Source organism: Triturus cristatus, chromosome 9, assembly GCF_964204655.1.
Source record: "Triturus cristatus chromosome 9, aTriCri1.1, whole genome shotgun sequence".
NCBI classification, from domain to species: Eukaryota; Metazoa; Chordata; class Amphibia; order Caudata; family Salamandridae; genus Triturus; species Triturus cristatus.
In genome coordinates, this window is record NC_140592.1 from 925,093,172 (window position 1) to 925,109,387 (window position 16,216).

Below are 16,216 nucleotides of genomic sequence, written 5' to 3' on the forward strand. Positions count from 1 at the left end.
ACTTTTCAGAGTCCTGGGGGATTAAAATAAAGCAATAATAAGAGAAATTTAAAACACGTTTTATGATCATTTTATTTGGAGGGGCTGCCACTACATGGCTTCCCTGAAAAAAATGATTCGACCCTGGATTTGCATCCATATTTTGTGAAAAGAAAACAATTCGCCCAGGACTAACTTATGTTTATTTATAGGTAATGCTCAGACTCATATTCGTCTGATATCCCTGTTGTGCTACAATTGTGGCACGTACATGTCACCTATAATCAGACTGAAAACAGAAATGTCACACATAGTCATACTGAAAACGTAACAGCTATAGACTACTTATAACCTATTTTTCTCTTCAACTGTGAGACAGTCCAGTTTAATTTTTAAAAGTTGAAAACCTGTAGCAAAGGGCATTAGAGAGTATGAGAAGACTTTTGCATTAGAAAGTATTTATAGAGCATTAAAGTACATACATTGCTCTGGAAGTGAGAGCAAGTGTGGCTAAAAGATTGATCTTCAATTCATCTCTTATCACAAGCAGTCAGTTGAAAAAGAAAATGGTGCAAACAACCCTGCCAAGTACTAGCGCATTTTAGTGCTGATATCATAACTGCACTAAAATGCTCATATTAAGCTAGCTCCAAGCAGACCGACTAAACACTGCTGGCTGCTAACTTTGTGGAGCTATCATTTGGAAAGCAGTAGTCAACCTCTTTCCATGTGCTGCTACAAGTGGCGGCTGCTAAGGAACGGGAGTGGCGGGCGGGGTGGAGGATGGTTCAGAAAAGAAGTACTTACCTTGTTAAGGTCACACCCTCTCCTCCATCCTCTTGTGTTTCCTCCTGACTCCTAGAAGTAGAAAGCTACCAGGCTCCCCTAAGCCAATCATGACGCTGCTGCCACAAGCATGACAGCAGCGTTGTGATTGGTCTGAGTGGCCTGTTTGGCTGCCCAAGCAGTGCCTAGGGGCCTTGGGACAGTTCTCCACCTGGCTATGCAACACAGACGTGTGGAGAAATGCTAAGTGCGCATGACCGTTTGGGAGGCCCAAGATGGCTGGCCAAACCGTCATGCACACTTAGCAGTGCCTATACCACTCCTCCTCCTGTAAACCAGCCCCACCCCAAACTAGCTCCATGCAGAAGAATAAATTATGGGTTTTTTTGTGCTTTCATTCAAACTATTAAGTTGTAGCCTCTAGGGGGCACCAGCAGCACTATGGATCCAGCTTCAGAAATTTAAAAAAAACACAGAGACAGGCTATGGTCGGTCCAAGCCTCAGGCGGGGGCAGTGTCTTTAGTCAGACCTGTTCCAGCTCAATTGCTTGTGCTACAGCGGAAATAAATGGAGCGCTGCTAATTGGCATCTCCCTGATAGCAGCTGAAGTGAAACTAGTCCTGAGGCTCTGGGCACGAGCAGCAGCTGTATGTTGGTTTTCCACAACTCCCGTCTAGGGAGGCTCCAAAGTAATCTGCCAGAGTGTGCTCAGTATAATTCAAAGATTCTGGTCACTCAGAGGTAAAACATAATGAAATGACACTGCACCTTCTGCCTCAGACCGAAAACGTATTCATTGCTATTTGCCACATTTAGTGGTGTTATGCTTTCAGACACGACAACGCTAAAAGTGTAAACGGACTAGTTTATAGTGGTTTTCCTAATAAAAATGATGGTAACAGAACCTGCATTTTTAAAAAGTAACCATAACAGTTTCCAATATTTGAAAATCTGTTTGTGTGTATTTGTGTGTGCATGGATATTTGTGTTCTCATCCATAGGGGGCATGGTGGGAAAGTGGCAAGCCAAGACAAACTATATAGTTCTTGTGTCCTTGAATGACCGAAATCTTCAGTCTGTTTTTGCATTTCCACAGAAGATCGCTTTGCTTTCTGGTCTGTTTTAAGGCAATTTCTAAACCATTATAATGCGCAAAGCAAAGGTTTCCCATTATTTATCTTATTTCATTGTTATAAATGTTTTATTCAATTCACAATAAAGTGTCACTCAAAGTGTCACACATATGCCGTTACAATTTCACACATAAAAAAAATCCAATAACTGGAAATGTCACACATAAGCAAACTGAAAACTTGGCAGCTATGTGCTATGCAACATGGCTGCAAATCTTTGCCCCAGTCAGCAATGCCCATGCTGTATATCATGAACAAGCGGCAATGGCAGAGCCAACAGATTTCAAAGCCTAGACCTGTTAGTTTTGCCAATGCTTGTTATGTCTCGGCACATCACACCTGTGAGTCTGAGCAAATCAGTTAATCTCTCCGTGCGTGAAAAAAGAAAGAATCTGACGTTTGGCAAAAATCCTATCACATAAAACTGCAGTTGGCCCCATGTCCATGCTTTAGTGAAAATAATTTGGGCAGCAGATTACGAGCTGTCGTCACAATAAACATCCATTTCAGAGGATAAAAGGGCTTCTTCGAAGTGTGTCTGACACTGAAAAACATATCTACTAATGGCAAGAAGTTCAACAAGAAATAAGAAAAAATAAAAGTAGCACTTCAGTCACTGCATGGTCAGCGGAAGGACAGCAATCGACCTGAAGCAATTACTATTTGGTTCATGCCCGGACGAAAGAATAGGAAGTGAAGCCAGCATGCACTGGCTGGGTCTAGTGGCATAGTGGACTAATGCATCCATTGTAGGGCCCTGTGTTTGACTTCATGGCAATGGTTGGAACCTTTGCGGGTTCACTCAGCTTTTCCTCCTTCTGAGGTCGATAAAATGAGTACTATTTAGTTGGGTAAAAATAAACATCTGTTATTCAACACCAAGATACCCTTGGGTGAACTTGCACTTTACAGATATACTTTATGTTAATTAGAAGGCAGCAAATAAGAGTGACAATGAAGCCAACAATGGTTAAGCAATGGGCAGGCTGCTAGCCCCTTGTTGTATAGAATATCTCTCGCAAGGATGAGCGGATGCAGTGCATGCTCTGCTGCAAGCCAGACCTAAAAACACAAATAATGTTCTGAAAGAATGAAGCAGAGGCTGTGTTTGTGGTTATAATTGAATGCCAATCGGTTAAAAAACGTCACATGGACCAAACCCCTGGGATCATTAAGTTAATAGTTTTGTTATATTGATGCTTAAGTTTCTGGTAAAGAAATAAAAGAGATGCCTTTTTCAGAGCTTCTCCATCTTACAGTCAAATCAGCCATCTTTAAAATGTTTCTGGATCCTTTTGGGTCTACACTCCCATTCATAAAATATATTAGCCTGGATATAATGCCATTAGCTTGCATTGGGGGGTAAATTAAAGTATTAATACACCTACTAAAAGGGAAATTGCGAAAATTCTTTTCTTCAAATCCTCCATGTAACTGCTTGTAAATTATCCACTGTTATTGTCAAAAAATTACTTTCTTTTTCTATTTTATTGATGCCTGAAAGTGTTTCCATGCTGTTTTAAAAGAATCATCAATAATGCACTTCACAATGTGTTTCTTAATAACCTTTGTGTAAGCCAGCCTATGTTTTGCCTTAGCTGTTAATACCAACTCACTGTTGGATAGTCTGGTTTGACGTGCAAATTGAGCGATATTTAGACTCTCATTAGTCCTGTCTACACTGAAACACCCCACCATTCTTTAGAAGATGGCAGACCAGACCACACTAAAGGTTTGGTTTAAGCCCTCCACTGTTAACCCTATCAAGTCTCCATCTCTGCCTGTGCTGTCAGACTAGGATTGTTGACTTGTGTCTCTGCCCTTGTCATAAATGTATTGTACTTTTTCTCCTCCACCACTTCTGCTGGAAGTTGGTGGAGGGCTTTTCTCATCCTTTCTGTCGATGCTCTTCATGAAAGATTGAGTGTTGCACTAATGCTGTTGTATTGTTGAACACAGCCTGTGAACGTAGGAATGTGGATGCTGTGCAGATGCTGGTCCAGTACAACGCTGATGTGAACCACCGCTGCAACCAAGGATGGACTGCTCTGCATGAGGCTGTGGCCCATAACAATCTGGAGATCATTGATATCCTGGTGAAGGGACATGCGAAGATTGAGGCGAGGAATATCTACAATATCACCCCCCTGTTTGTAGCTGCACAGAGTGGGCAGCTCGATGCCCTGCGCTATCTTGCCAAGAACAGTAAGTTTTTTTTATAGTCCATTGTCACATCAATTGTTGTGCCCTATAAATATCCTATTTTAGGTTTGTGTTTAAATGCTATTTAGCTGCACCATCATTTGACTGGAGTTAGCTGCCTACTGGTAACTGAAGACTTTTTACTGGTGCACAAAAATATTCTTCACAGCGGCTGACCAAAGGTTCAGCACCTCTATGCCTGTCTGTGCAAATTAGGAGTCCTGTGCATTTGCTTCTGGAACCCGCCGCAGTTGAGCTCTACTGGAATCCAGAAAAAAATAATTTTTAGAAGATGGAAGGTGCACCAGGAATGGAGCCAAGGCCATATAAATGAGTCCATCAAGTTACTTTATATTTCATTTTACTAAAAAATGGGCATCAGCCAACGCTTTTCGTTCCTATGAAGGAACTTCATCAGGGCTTTGTAAACACAAGTGGAATATCCAACACTTCCCTAAGTGTAGCAAAGAGCCAACTGGTAACAGTTCGAGAAGGAGCCCCACCATAAGGGTCCAAGTATATTAGATCCAGCGTTCTGATCTGGATGCTCTCCTTCCCAATAGACGGCAAGTACGCCCGATAACAGTACCATCTATTGGGAAGAAGACTTTGAGAAGTCAGCATTTTTTTCTGTTCCCGTCAAAAACAATTGATACATCTCATTGTGAATAACAAATAGGAGAGATTACCCCTTTTATATCCCATCCTAATTCTGAATGATTTGGTGACAATATTTTGAAATGTGGCTTTCCTGAATTGAAAAATTGTTTTGGGAAATTGCTAAATGTTAGCCTGTGGTCGCAAACCCAGTGATTCTACAAATCACAGGGATTGCGACCACATTATGGTTTTGTACATCGAAACCATATTTGGGCTTTTTCTCATAATTTGGAACCATCTTTAGGTGGTACCCTAAAGCTTCTACTTTACCACAAACTATGGGTGCAGCTTCCCTACACACTTATTACAAAGGGTCAGGTGACAGCTCTGCATACATGAACAGACATAAAGCCTAACAAGAAAATGAAACATTGGGTGTGGCCATGATGTACATATAACTGTGAAAAATAAATAGAGTGCCACTTGAGGGCAATGCAGACAGTCACTGTGAAGGGCTGTTTTTACAGCGACAGGCCAGGGCAATTGCTACCACAGCCGGGCACCAGGAGAAGCTTCCTCTGTAGGATTTAACAACGTATTTTGCCCTGGCCAGTATGTATCTGCAATCTCTGGCACCCTTCTTTCCTTTTATACCAGAGACAGCTGTCGCTCTAGGGCATAAGGAGTATTGACTACCTGACAGCCAGACTGTGGAATGCCTTACCTCTGGCCTTGAGAAGCTGTCCATCTGAAATGGTTTTCAGGAAAAAACTTAAAAGGTTTCTCATTGAGTCTGCAATAACCCCCTCTTAAGTGTGCTTCTGCATTTAGACAATGTGGAAATTCTTCTCGCTAGCACCGGGACACCTTGTTAGGTAGCTGTGCGCTTTAGGAATGTATTTTATTGTATTGTATTGACCTGCCAAAACCGGGGAGGAGAAGGAAATTCCAACAGTTTAGCAAATAGATCCTTATGATATTTCAGCCTAGATTGTGTTTTTTTTTATGCGAGGGATTAGTGTTAGGACTAGAGACCCCTGCGCATGCACTGGTCGGAGATGTCCTTGCCCTGGAGGCACACGCGATGACAGTGACATCATGGTGATGGGCGAGGCATGATTTACCAGTGCTGAACATCTTTGTATTTGGGTGTTTACTGCTGTGGCCCAGAATGGAGTTAGCACAACTCCACTGATGTAATGGGATGGGGTGGAGCAGACAGACGAGTACAAGTTAGTAGTGGGTGGTAACACATGAGGGTTCAGCCTCCTCCATTCTCACCCACTTCTGGTTTGCTTTTCAACCAGGAGGAGTCGGGCATTCTCATTTTCGGTTTCTTTTATGCTCCAGAGGGATTGACAAGCAGGCACATCGTCTTGTTCGTCTCGCACACTCTGAAAAGGCCCGCATGGCACACTGCACCTGTTGTTACTGGACAGATATTCAGATAGGGAGGAGATGGACAAAGCTGATGACAAAGCGCTGCAGTGCCAGTGCAACTGTGTTTAGTCTCACTGTGTGGAGCTGCAGCTTGGCAATGTGCTTGCTGAATTCTGATGCGAAGGCCAAGGCTGCCCTTCACCTCTCTTCAAAACCTTAGGTATTCATGCTTTATTTTTCTCAGGCTGAAGGGCATTTATTGGGTTGGAAAGTCTGCCTTTGTTTCTGTACAGAATTTCGAGATCCCCTTGGTCTCTCACCACAAACACTTTCACTGTGTGGGTGTCACGTACAGAGTAACACGATTAAAAGTTAAATTAGAATTCAGTATAACAATAGCTGTAAGTCTAATCAACATGGCTGAGCTATGGCCAAGTGACGGTGGGAGGGTGAGTAGGTGGAAGGATGGATGGATAGATGGATGTGTGAGTAAATGGTGGATGGATGGGTGGGTGAAATGGTGGATGGATGAGTGAGTGAATGGGTGGATGGGTAGATGCATGGATAAATGATTGAAAGGATGATGTAATGGTGGATGAGTGAAAGGAAGGATGGATAAATGGATGGATGGATAGATGAGTGAAAGGGTGAATGGATGGATGAGTGAAAGGGTGGATGGATGATGAGAGAAAAGATGGATGGATGAGTAAGTGAAAGGATGGATGATGAGTGAAAGGCTAAATGTATAGATGGATGAGTAGATCAATGAGTGAAAGCCTGGATGGATGGATGGGTTGAAAGGGTGGATGGATGTATAAATGAAATAATGGATGTAACGATGGATAGGTGAATGAAAGGGTGGACGATGGATAAGTAGAAAGGTGAAAGGGTTCATGGATGGATAAGTGAAAGTTGGATGGATGAGTGAAGGGTAAATGGATGGATGGATAAGTGAATAGATGGGTTAAAGAGTGGACGGAGGAGTAAAAGGATTAATGGCTGAGTTGCAGTGTTGTGATTGGTGTGAGCGCTGTGGTTCGGCTCTCAGCCAGGAAATAGGAGCCTGGGTATGTTCTCCACCCAGGCTGTAATGCAGCCTTGGTGGAGAACATGCAAAGTGCTCATGATGGTTTGGCCGGCCTAAGACGACCGGCCAAAGCCTCATGCGCACTTGGGGTGGGCAAACCACTCCTCCACTGCCCTGTTCTGTGAGAAGAGCAGCCCCGCCACTACCCAGCTGAGCAAGGACAGAAAAATAAAATGATAATAACAATGAGTTATCTTTTTTTTTCCTTTCTGACCTGTTCAGTGGGGCGACGGTCCTCCTCCTTAGTGGAGGAGCCGCCCCTGCTGTTTTTTTTTTTTTGTAAGGAAACCCTGGCCATCCAGTTAATGGCGCATACTCTAGTAATTCTACTCTCCTCTTTCAGGAAGTAGACACTCACCATAGATCCTCATCTTCTGAGCTCAGCCATGGCTTCTTTGGAGTTTGCACTGAAGTCATGCAAAGTAGGGGATTGATGGTCGTTATTTCAATGCATTGCTTTCCTGTGCACGAAAGATTCATCCAGGGAAATTGATTAATTAGGAATAGTCACTTCAAGCCCAATTATATTCTTTACCCTCAAAAGCACAAGAGGTAAAAACTCAGTGAAATCATCCACGTATCATTTTCCTAGGAAGACCCTATGAGAACAGTTAATATAAAGCTGTTACCAGCCATACTCCCAGAGGCGCCTTTGGAACAAAGTTTAATTTGATTTGTTTGCAATCAACAGGTTTGTCACGTGTTCTTTGAAACCTTTGACTCCTTTCCAGCAATTTAAAAAAACAAAGCGATCATTTGATCCAGAGGCGTGTTAAAGACTTGGCATTTTGTTTCTTGCGAATACAATTTGTTTGATTGGGGCATCTTTTTTCCTGTAAGCATGAAATTTGCATTCAGAGTTATTTTGACCTTGAAGGTTAGAAGGAGCCAGTGTACTGTCTGTAGTGATCCCGCGTACAGAAAACAGCGGAACTCCGAAAAAAGAGAGAAAACAGGAGAATTGATGGGCCTATCCGCACTTGCCCCGAATCATCAGCAAACCAGTAGAAGGCCTTCTTTAGAAATAGAAGGTTCCCGTGAAACAAGGGAATACAAAATGGAGGAAAGTAATGGTTTGCTGTTGTGACTGAAAGGCAGATGGTTTGATCGTCAAAATGTGGTGATGTGGACGTTTTAAAGCTGCTATACTTTATAGCATTAACTCATGTTTTAGGGTGCAATATCATAGGATAATGTGCTACCTTTAGAAGTCAACGGTGAGGATGCATAATCTTGATTTGCAGTTATCTCAATAAAAATGGTCCCTAAACGTTCATTGACGCTGTTAGAAGATGTTTGCTGGGAGAGTTAGAAGTTAAAAAAATTCCTTCTGACTCTTAATTTTGGAAGCATTAGGATAAATGGTGTTCCCTGTCCTAAAGTTCTCTGTAAGAAATTTTGGTCGACTAATAATGCAGTATGACATTTTGCAAATGGTGTTTGCTGATAAACCTTTGTCAAGTCGCATGATGTAGAGTTGGAAAAAGCAGGCGGTTACTGCCAGTTTGTCGCTTCTTTGTGAGCGAGCTGAATGCCCAATATTTTTGTACTATTCAGCATGGTCCATAAGATGTGGCGGTCATTCCATTAGGGCAGGCTAAAACTCACATCATACGTGTCTTATTCAGGGGCGGTTCCTCCACTAGGGTGGGGAGGGGCAGTGCAAGAAAGCCAAAACATAAAATGGTAATAACTTTCGGTTATTACTATTTTATGTTTCTTTGAACATTGTGGGTGGACGGAGCTGCCCGGGCATGGCAGGAGTGGATGGCTCACTCCTGAGTGCGCAAAGACTGGTCGGCCCTCTCGGGCCGCCCAAACCAGTCATGCGCACTTTGCACTTCTCCATGCAGGCTGCATTGCAGCCTACATGTAGAACATGCCATCCCCTACAGTCCCTGGCTGGGCGGCGTCCTGACCAATCACATCTCTCCACTGGAGCGTTGTGATTGGCTTAGGGGAGGAGAGGGAGGCTGCCCGCTTCCTGTTGGAGGCAGGAGAGCAGGAGCAGTGAAGACGCGGGACCCGGGCTGGCAGGAAGGGAGGTTTAAATGTTTTTTTTCTATTATTGACCCCCCAGTCCCTGCGCGGCCCCCCTCCACGTGCGACTCCACGCCCGATCCACAACCTGCGAACCATGCCGGCCGCTACTGGTCTTCATGCAAGACCAACCTTTTCTATTTTTGAGCCCATTTTTTATGTTTTTAGTAATTTTCATTTTAGTTGATGATAACTTTTTTATGAATATTCCCTAAGTCCCATTTTATATTGCTGTGTTTGAAGAAAACAAATCATTGAGGGCCTAATTGAGAGTAGGCTGATAATTATCGCCTTCAATAAAATCTGAAATGGTGGCTTATGGAATTTTTGGGAATGTGATAATTACAGAATACTCTGACTTTTTGGGAAATAACGTGGATTTTGGCGATTACTGCACCAAAATCTGCATGTCCTAAAGTGAGATTTTTAACGCACCTGGTAATTACTGAGTTCAATAAACGTTGCACCAGTTGTAATTGTTATTCCCGGGCAAACAGGTGTTTGCACATGCATCGCATATTTAATGGACCATACCAAACACTGCCATCTGTTTCAAACATGCAGTGCTTATTTTTAGCCGGTAGTTTCCGGTACCAGCACCTAATCGTCAACACCAGCACTCATGACAGTCTGTCATATGGTGGCACTATTTGTCTAGTTTAGGAATGAGCACAATCCCAGTTGTTTATTGATTCAATCTACATTGAAAATTGCTAATACACACCGTTCAAGAAGTTCTGACAGCTTTGGGGGCCTGGACAAGTCTCAACTGTCACTCTTGTAAAAGTTGGAGGGTTAGTAGTTGAGTTGGTACTGATAGTGGCAGTGCTGGCAGGGGCAATGGATGGTGCAAGCTGCATTGGCCTCCTGATGAGGGTCCTGGCACTTATTGTTTTACAAATCAAGTACTGCAAGCACGTATTTGGTATCTTTTTTTTCTGGCGGGTTTAAATGATTGTAGGAAGGTGGAGTATTATGTGGTGATGCTAGTTAGGCTTCACCATGTAATACTATCATAAACCCCAAAGATGGTCCTTGGATTCACAGTAATAAATCCTTAGCTCAGTCCTAGTAGAGTGGCAAAGAGCAGTCAGGCTTTACTAGAGGAACATGTGTTTAAACATTTCAGATTACTACCATGGAGGAAAAGTAATTGAAATTACTCGAAACAAATCCAACACAATTTATAAAAAATAAAGCAGATTTTTATCTTAATTCATACACCAAAATGAAAGTGATCAGATACACATAACCGCAGTTATGGATTTTAAGAAGCAAAATAAAATCAGTGCAAAATAATACAGTGCGACTCTATCATTGAGGTCAATGGTAAAAACCACTAGTGACAATCGGTTCCTTGCAAGTCGAGTTGCGTGGAGCACATGAAGGGTAAATGTAATTCAGGTCCTCGAACCAAGCCACGATAGTCAGTTCAATTTACTTGGCCTGTGGAGCCCGGGTGCAAAGTTGTCCTGGCTGTCCCTGGTGCTGAACGGAGCCATAGGAAAGCTGCTTTTACCGCTTGTACTTGCATGGAACAAGATGCAAAAACACAATAAGGGGGCTGCTGCTGAGGTCGGATGAAAGTTGGATGAAGTTTTCTCGAGGTACAGCATCGAGTGCAGAGGTCAGTTGCGGGACTGGCGACCAACAAGCCTTGAGAGCGATAAACACAGCAGATGGTTGCTTCGATATCCGGTTGTCCCGGGGAACATGGTAGCTGCCTGAAACTTTGTGGAGGGCAGGATTACAGTTCCCAAAATGCACAAGAATATCTGGATTTGGGCAATCGCTCGGAGGGCCTGATGGCCAGCGATTCTTCGGATCTGAAACATTGTTTTGTCTGCAGTGGACTAGTGCCTTTAGTCAAGGGGAGTCACAGGTTGCTTCCTGCTCTCACAGGAGTCCCTCTGTCTGGGGTAGCCAACCTTTTGTCTAGGATGGGCCTCAATAGAGCAGTTCCAGGAGTGTTGCCACAGGTGCTGAGTTTCCCTCTTTTGGTTTGTGCAAGTCCCGTTGTTGTAAAATTCATAAATCTCACCAAAAGGCATCAACGAGGTAAAAAGACTGGATCTGCAAACATATCTGAGATGATGACTGATGATTTTTAGATCAAGTATCATGTATAATGTTAATACAGAGCAGTAACGTAATAGACCATTGGTGTTGTCTTCTTGTGTCTCTCCCTGTGTTGTACCTGCTTTTATGGATTGTATGAATCCAATTTGTGTCATACCATAGAAAGAAAGAAGAGCTTTTTACTGTATTATTTCCTAGACATAGGAATTGTTTTTAATGCTGTAAAGTGCTTTTTTGTTTTTAAACTATGTTACCATTCTAGATTATGTGCCTTTTAAACCGATGACCATTAATAAAATAATGGAATAGCTTTGAATTTGCCCCACTTTGACCTGGTGTTTTACTATACTGTAGTGGTACTGAAGTTTGCATTCACATAACACACGTATGGTTGAATTTTGCTGGTGTTAGATTTAATGTTGGATATAGTCATAGTTTGGTACTTTCCAAGGGGAAATCCTATTTTTACTCTTCTAAACGGTGCCATGTCCCCTTGTTGGCTCTCTTTCCAATTTTGTTCATCCTAGCCTTTGGTTGTGTGCCTGTCTTGCCACTGGCTTGACCAGTCACACAGGAGTCCTCCTTTACTTTTGTAGACATCTTGTGCCAATAAAAATGGGCATTCAACCCGTCGCAGGTTTTGTTTTTGCCCCAGATGTGCAGCTAAGGGGACAGTGCCGGCTGGTGACATTTGAAAGTAGTGAGGCGTAAAAGATTTTGTTGAGTACCATGTGGCAAAGGAGCATAGCAAGTGAACCTGACTGTCATAATGTGGATTCAAGGAGGTTCTCCCTCTGAAAATATTTTGAATAAAAACAGTGGGCAAATGGTGCATTTTCAAGCAAATTTGAGAAAGACAAAAGGTTAATAGAGCAATTGTGAAAGTGTACTTATAACATCACTATATTAAACCCAGTAATGGAGCCAACCTGCAGTGAGATTGAATTTACATGCCTGGGAACTCAAATTACCCTGTCTCTTAGATGCTCATTTTATAGCAATTTAGTTTCTGTTTTAAGTCTGCGCTTTCAGATCAGTGCTGGTTTTTCTTTGAAAGAGCCTTTGATCCAGGAAAGTGGATTTCTCTGGAGGATATGGCATGTAAAGTACCTCTTTACGGTGCACACATAATGACACACTGAGCCCTGCTTATTGTAGCTCACAGTAGGATGAAATGTTCCGTGCCTTTGGGCAGTTACAGAGAAAGTGTTTAACTGTAAGCCCCTGTCCTACATCCTCTGCCCCAAGCAGCACGTGCATCCACCCAGCGCAAAGATCACATATCACTTATTCCTGGAAACAATAATTTCTGTATCCAGCTGTGCAGCAAAGCAGTTGTTTGATTAATTACAGAGGGTTTTATTGACATTGGGAGGTTGATGGTGGACCGAGCGGACCCACACAGATTCGAGCCTGTGACCATGGGATAAAACACAGATCCCTACAGTGGGTACATGCATTAGTTCGCTGAGCCATCAAACCCATGGGAAGTAGAAGGAAGCAAAAAGGGTGACTGGAGGTAGGGTGGATCGAGGAAGAAGGAGTGAAACAGCAGAAAAGGATGGGGATACCAGCAGCAGACAGCTTTGCAAAAGTAGGAGAGACGGAACAGAGGAGAGGTGATAGAGCACGTCAGGCACCACTTCACTACCACTTCACAGCACTTTATTTCTATTTATTTTGCTTGGGTATTTATGGCGCACAGAGGTACCACTTCTTAAAAACCTAGCAAAAGCATAACCTGCGCCTCTAGGCACTGTACAAGAGATCAGCGAGTGGCTTTAAAAAGAGGAACAGAGGAGGGAAAAAGGTAGAAAGATGGTGAGGACTTAACAGCAGTCATATCCATTTCTGAAAATCTATTGCCTTCACATCCTTCTTTTCTCATATAATACAGCTTTTCTGGTGGTGCCTGTAACTCCTCTCTGCATTCATTATCCTGTGTATTACTCTCCCTCCATACTGTACCTCTTCACCCTGCTACCCCTTCCCCCGCAACTTGCATGTCTCCCAGCTATGTTGTCTATCAACTATTTTAACATATAGGGTACTCTGCACCATTCCAACATAAGTGACAAGCGCCTTGAAGCAGCTACCATTAGGGATCATAAGATACATCAAACAACTCCTCTACACCACAAAAAAGCACATTGAAGCTGCCTGCATGGGAGCACGTGGAGTGGGCACCGTGCAGTCATACAAGACCTCTACATTAAGACTCAGGGTATTGGTCTCCTGGCCCACATCAGAGAGGTGGGGTGGTCAGCTTCTACCCCCAACCACAGAGCTCCCTTTGCAACCTCCAGGGCTCACCAGCCACACTCACTGGACAGCTCCAGCAGCAAAGGTGGTACAGCCCCTGACTCCATGTGCTTTCTACCCCTAGGGCTGGCTAAACCTGTCAAGATTCAAGCTCCATCCCCCCTCACTGACATCTGCCTGCCATCACTCCCTCTCAAAGATAAACTCTGCTAGGGCCATGCTGATGCAGCTAACTGGAATGAAAACATTAAATATGAGTCCGCCCGTGGGAAACAAAACAGGGGGGCAATACCCCCACAACTCAATAAAGAAACCGCCGCTGTAAGGCGATGTCATGGGTCTAGATCAGAATGAACTCTGTACATTTTGGAGACCACCACTCTCCTGCCTGCCCCTGGTTTGGGGTCCCTGGCCTCAGTGCAAAGGAGCCTGGCTTCCCAGTAGACCCTCCTCTTACCTTGCTGCTTGCTGCCTAAGGCCTTCAAGAGTAGGACACTGCTTTTGCCCTTGGCATGGGTCCCCTCTGGAGCGTGCCCCTACACTTAGCAGCTCTGCCAGGCCCTGCCAGACTCCATAAGCTGCAGTTCCCTCCTCAGGGGCACCAGGGCATCCCCCTCAAGACAACTCTCTTCTTGGTCCTGTGACCTCTTAGAAGCTGCCTTAGAAGACTTCTTGCCCTTCCTCTTGCTTTGGGTGCCTTGGTCCGCTGCTTCAGGATCCAAGCTCCCATGATTTACCTGACCCACCTCCTGTGCTCTTGTGGTAACACACGCCCACTCAGGGGAGACCCAGCATTTCTGCATGAGCCTTCCTTTCCATGTCTGCCCATGCAGAATTTTCCAGATCATTCCCCAATAGACACTCCACTGGGATGGCAGGGGACATAACCACTTTATTTGGGCCAGTAAGCCCTCCTCACTATAGGCATACCAAGGCCATTTGATGGAGCTTAGTCTCATTATCAGCATTGGTTACCTAGTGACTAACACCAAGTGTCATTTGGTCTTGGGAAACCAGTCTAGCTGCCACCATAGTGATACGGTCACCTGTATCCCCCAGAGCCTCTACCTTGATTTTAGGCCATTGTCTGTACTTCTCCAGGCTTGGAGGTAAGACACCCAGGGCTTCAATATCCACCCCACCCAGAGAAACTAAAGTTGTCTTAGTGTATCCTCTGGCCTCTGCAGAGTACACTTCCAGCCCCCCCCCCCCACTCCTATGCTAGCCAATCCCATGGATTGTCCACCACTGGGGGACTTTTTAAAACATGCTGCATCTTCTCTTTTATGTCCTGCCTGATGACAGTCATGACACAACCCAGAAGCCTTTGCTGGATCCCAATATTTACCCTGATACCTTTTGCCTTTGGTCTGGGAGAAGTCTTGGTGCCCACCCTCCAGAGAAGAACTTTATGAGTCATTAAATAACTCTTTCTTTTTATCCTGCTTGTTGGTCACCTCCTTACCCTGCTGGAAGTCTGAGCACCCTTCTTGTGGTCACTCCCACCATGGGTCTTCCTGGACACCCTGGTTCTGACCAATCTGTCAGCTGTCCTCACCAGCTCTCTGAGAGAAGACAACTTGGATTTCACCAAATGCTGATGTGGTTTCTCTGTGGTACAATTAGTTAAAATGTAATTAAATTATACAGCCCATCATAAGTGTCGACCTCATTGCCTTTTATCCAGCCTTTTAGTGCTTTGACTGAAGAGTCCACAAAGTCCACCAATGTCTGGTTTTGACCTTTGTGAGTTTCCCTAAATGTCAATCTTTATTCCTCTGTGGTGAGTCCAAATCCTTCTATCAATATTTCCTTAATATGCGAAAGGACTCAGCCACATCATTATTAAGGGTCAGCTGTTTTATCTCTGTCCTTTACTGAGAATAACTCCCAAAGTAGAGAACCCCAGCATGGGTGCCCTATCCTTCTCATTTTGATGGTCCAGCTTCAAACCATTTGTCAATGTCATCTCCATCACTAAACTTTGGGACAATTCCTTTGGGGATTTGTGGGTCAAAAGATTCCTCTTTTTCCCTGTTTGTATTGCTGACACCATCTTTGGGCTTCAAGCCTATCTTGACCCTTCGTTCTTCAAGTGCTAGTCTCCTTTCCTTGAGTTAAAGCTTTCTCTCCTCCAGAGAGAGTAGGCCAAGCTCTTCCTCTACGCATTCTACCACTCTATCAGTAGGGGTCTGCTAAAGTGACTCCTGTCACTTCCCAGTGGTGAAGGGGGTCTGGGAAAGAGTGGAGAGTTTTGGTCTTCACCTTCTTGCCCATGGTCATCAATTTGGGCTAGTGCATCATGGTCTTCTGGGAATGGTCCTTCCTCTGTAATTTCTTTTCCTGTTAGGACCTGATAAGCTTTTCAAGTTCCTACTTTTCAGCTATAGTTTATAGTTAATTCCTGCAGCTTTGATCAACATCCTGGGATCACTGATCCTCAGGGCTGGGATCACTGTCAGGTCAAGAGCCTTGCCAGCCTCCAGTGTGCCTAATTTTTTACTTGGAAGTTGGGACTTTTTAAAATGTAACAAAAACCTTTCAAGCTTGCCATACCTTACCTAATCCCTTTTTATTGTTTTACTGGAATGGAGGTCTACACAGGGCCCTAGAATTCCAATTTTAAACATTTCAAACAAAACTTGCAAAAATACTTTTTGAGTCTAA

The 16,216-nt window shown here is 43.8% G+C and overlaps 1 protein-coding gene across 1 annotated transcript in view; it reads left to right on the top strand.

Moving 5' to 3' along the window:
- ASB2 (ankyrin repeat and SOCS box containing 2) overlaps window positions 1-16,216 on the top strand; it is a 274,707-nt gene that overhangs the window by 180,053 nt on the left and 78,438 nt on the right. Inside the window, exon 6 of the mRNA XM_085626478.1 lies at window positions 3,859-4,104. Within this exon, the coding sequence (XP_085482604.1) occupies window positions 3,859-4,104 (246 nt within the window). The remainder of the gene's footprint in view (window positions 1-3,858; window positions 4,105-16,216) is intronic.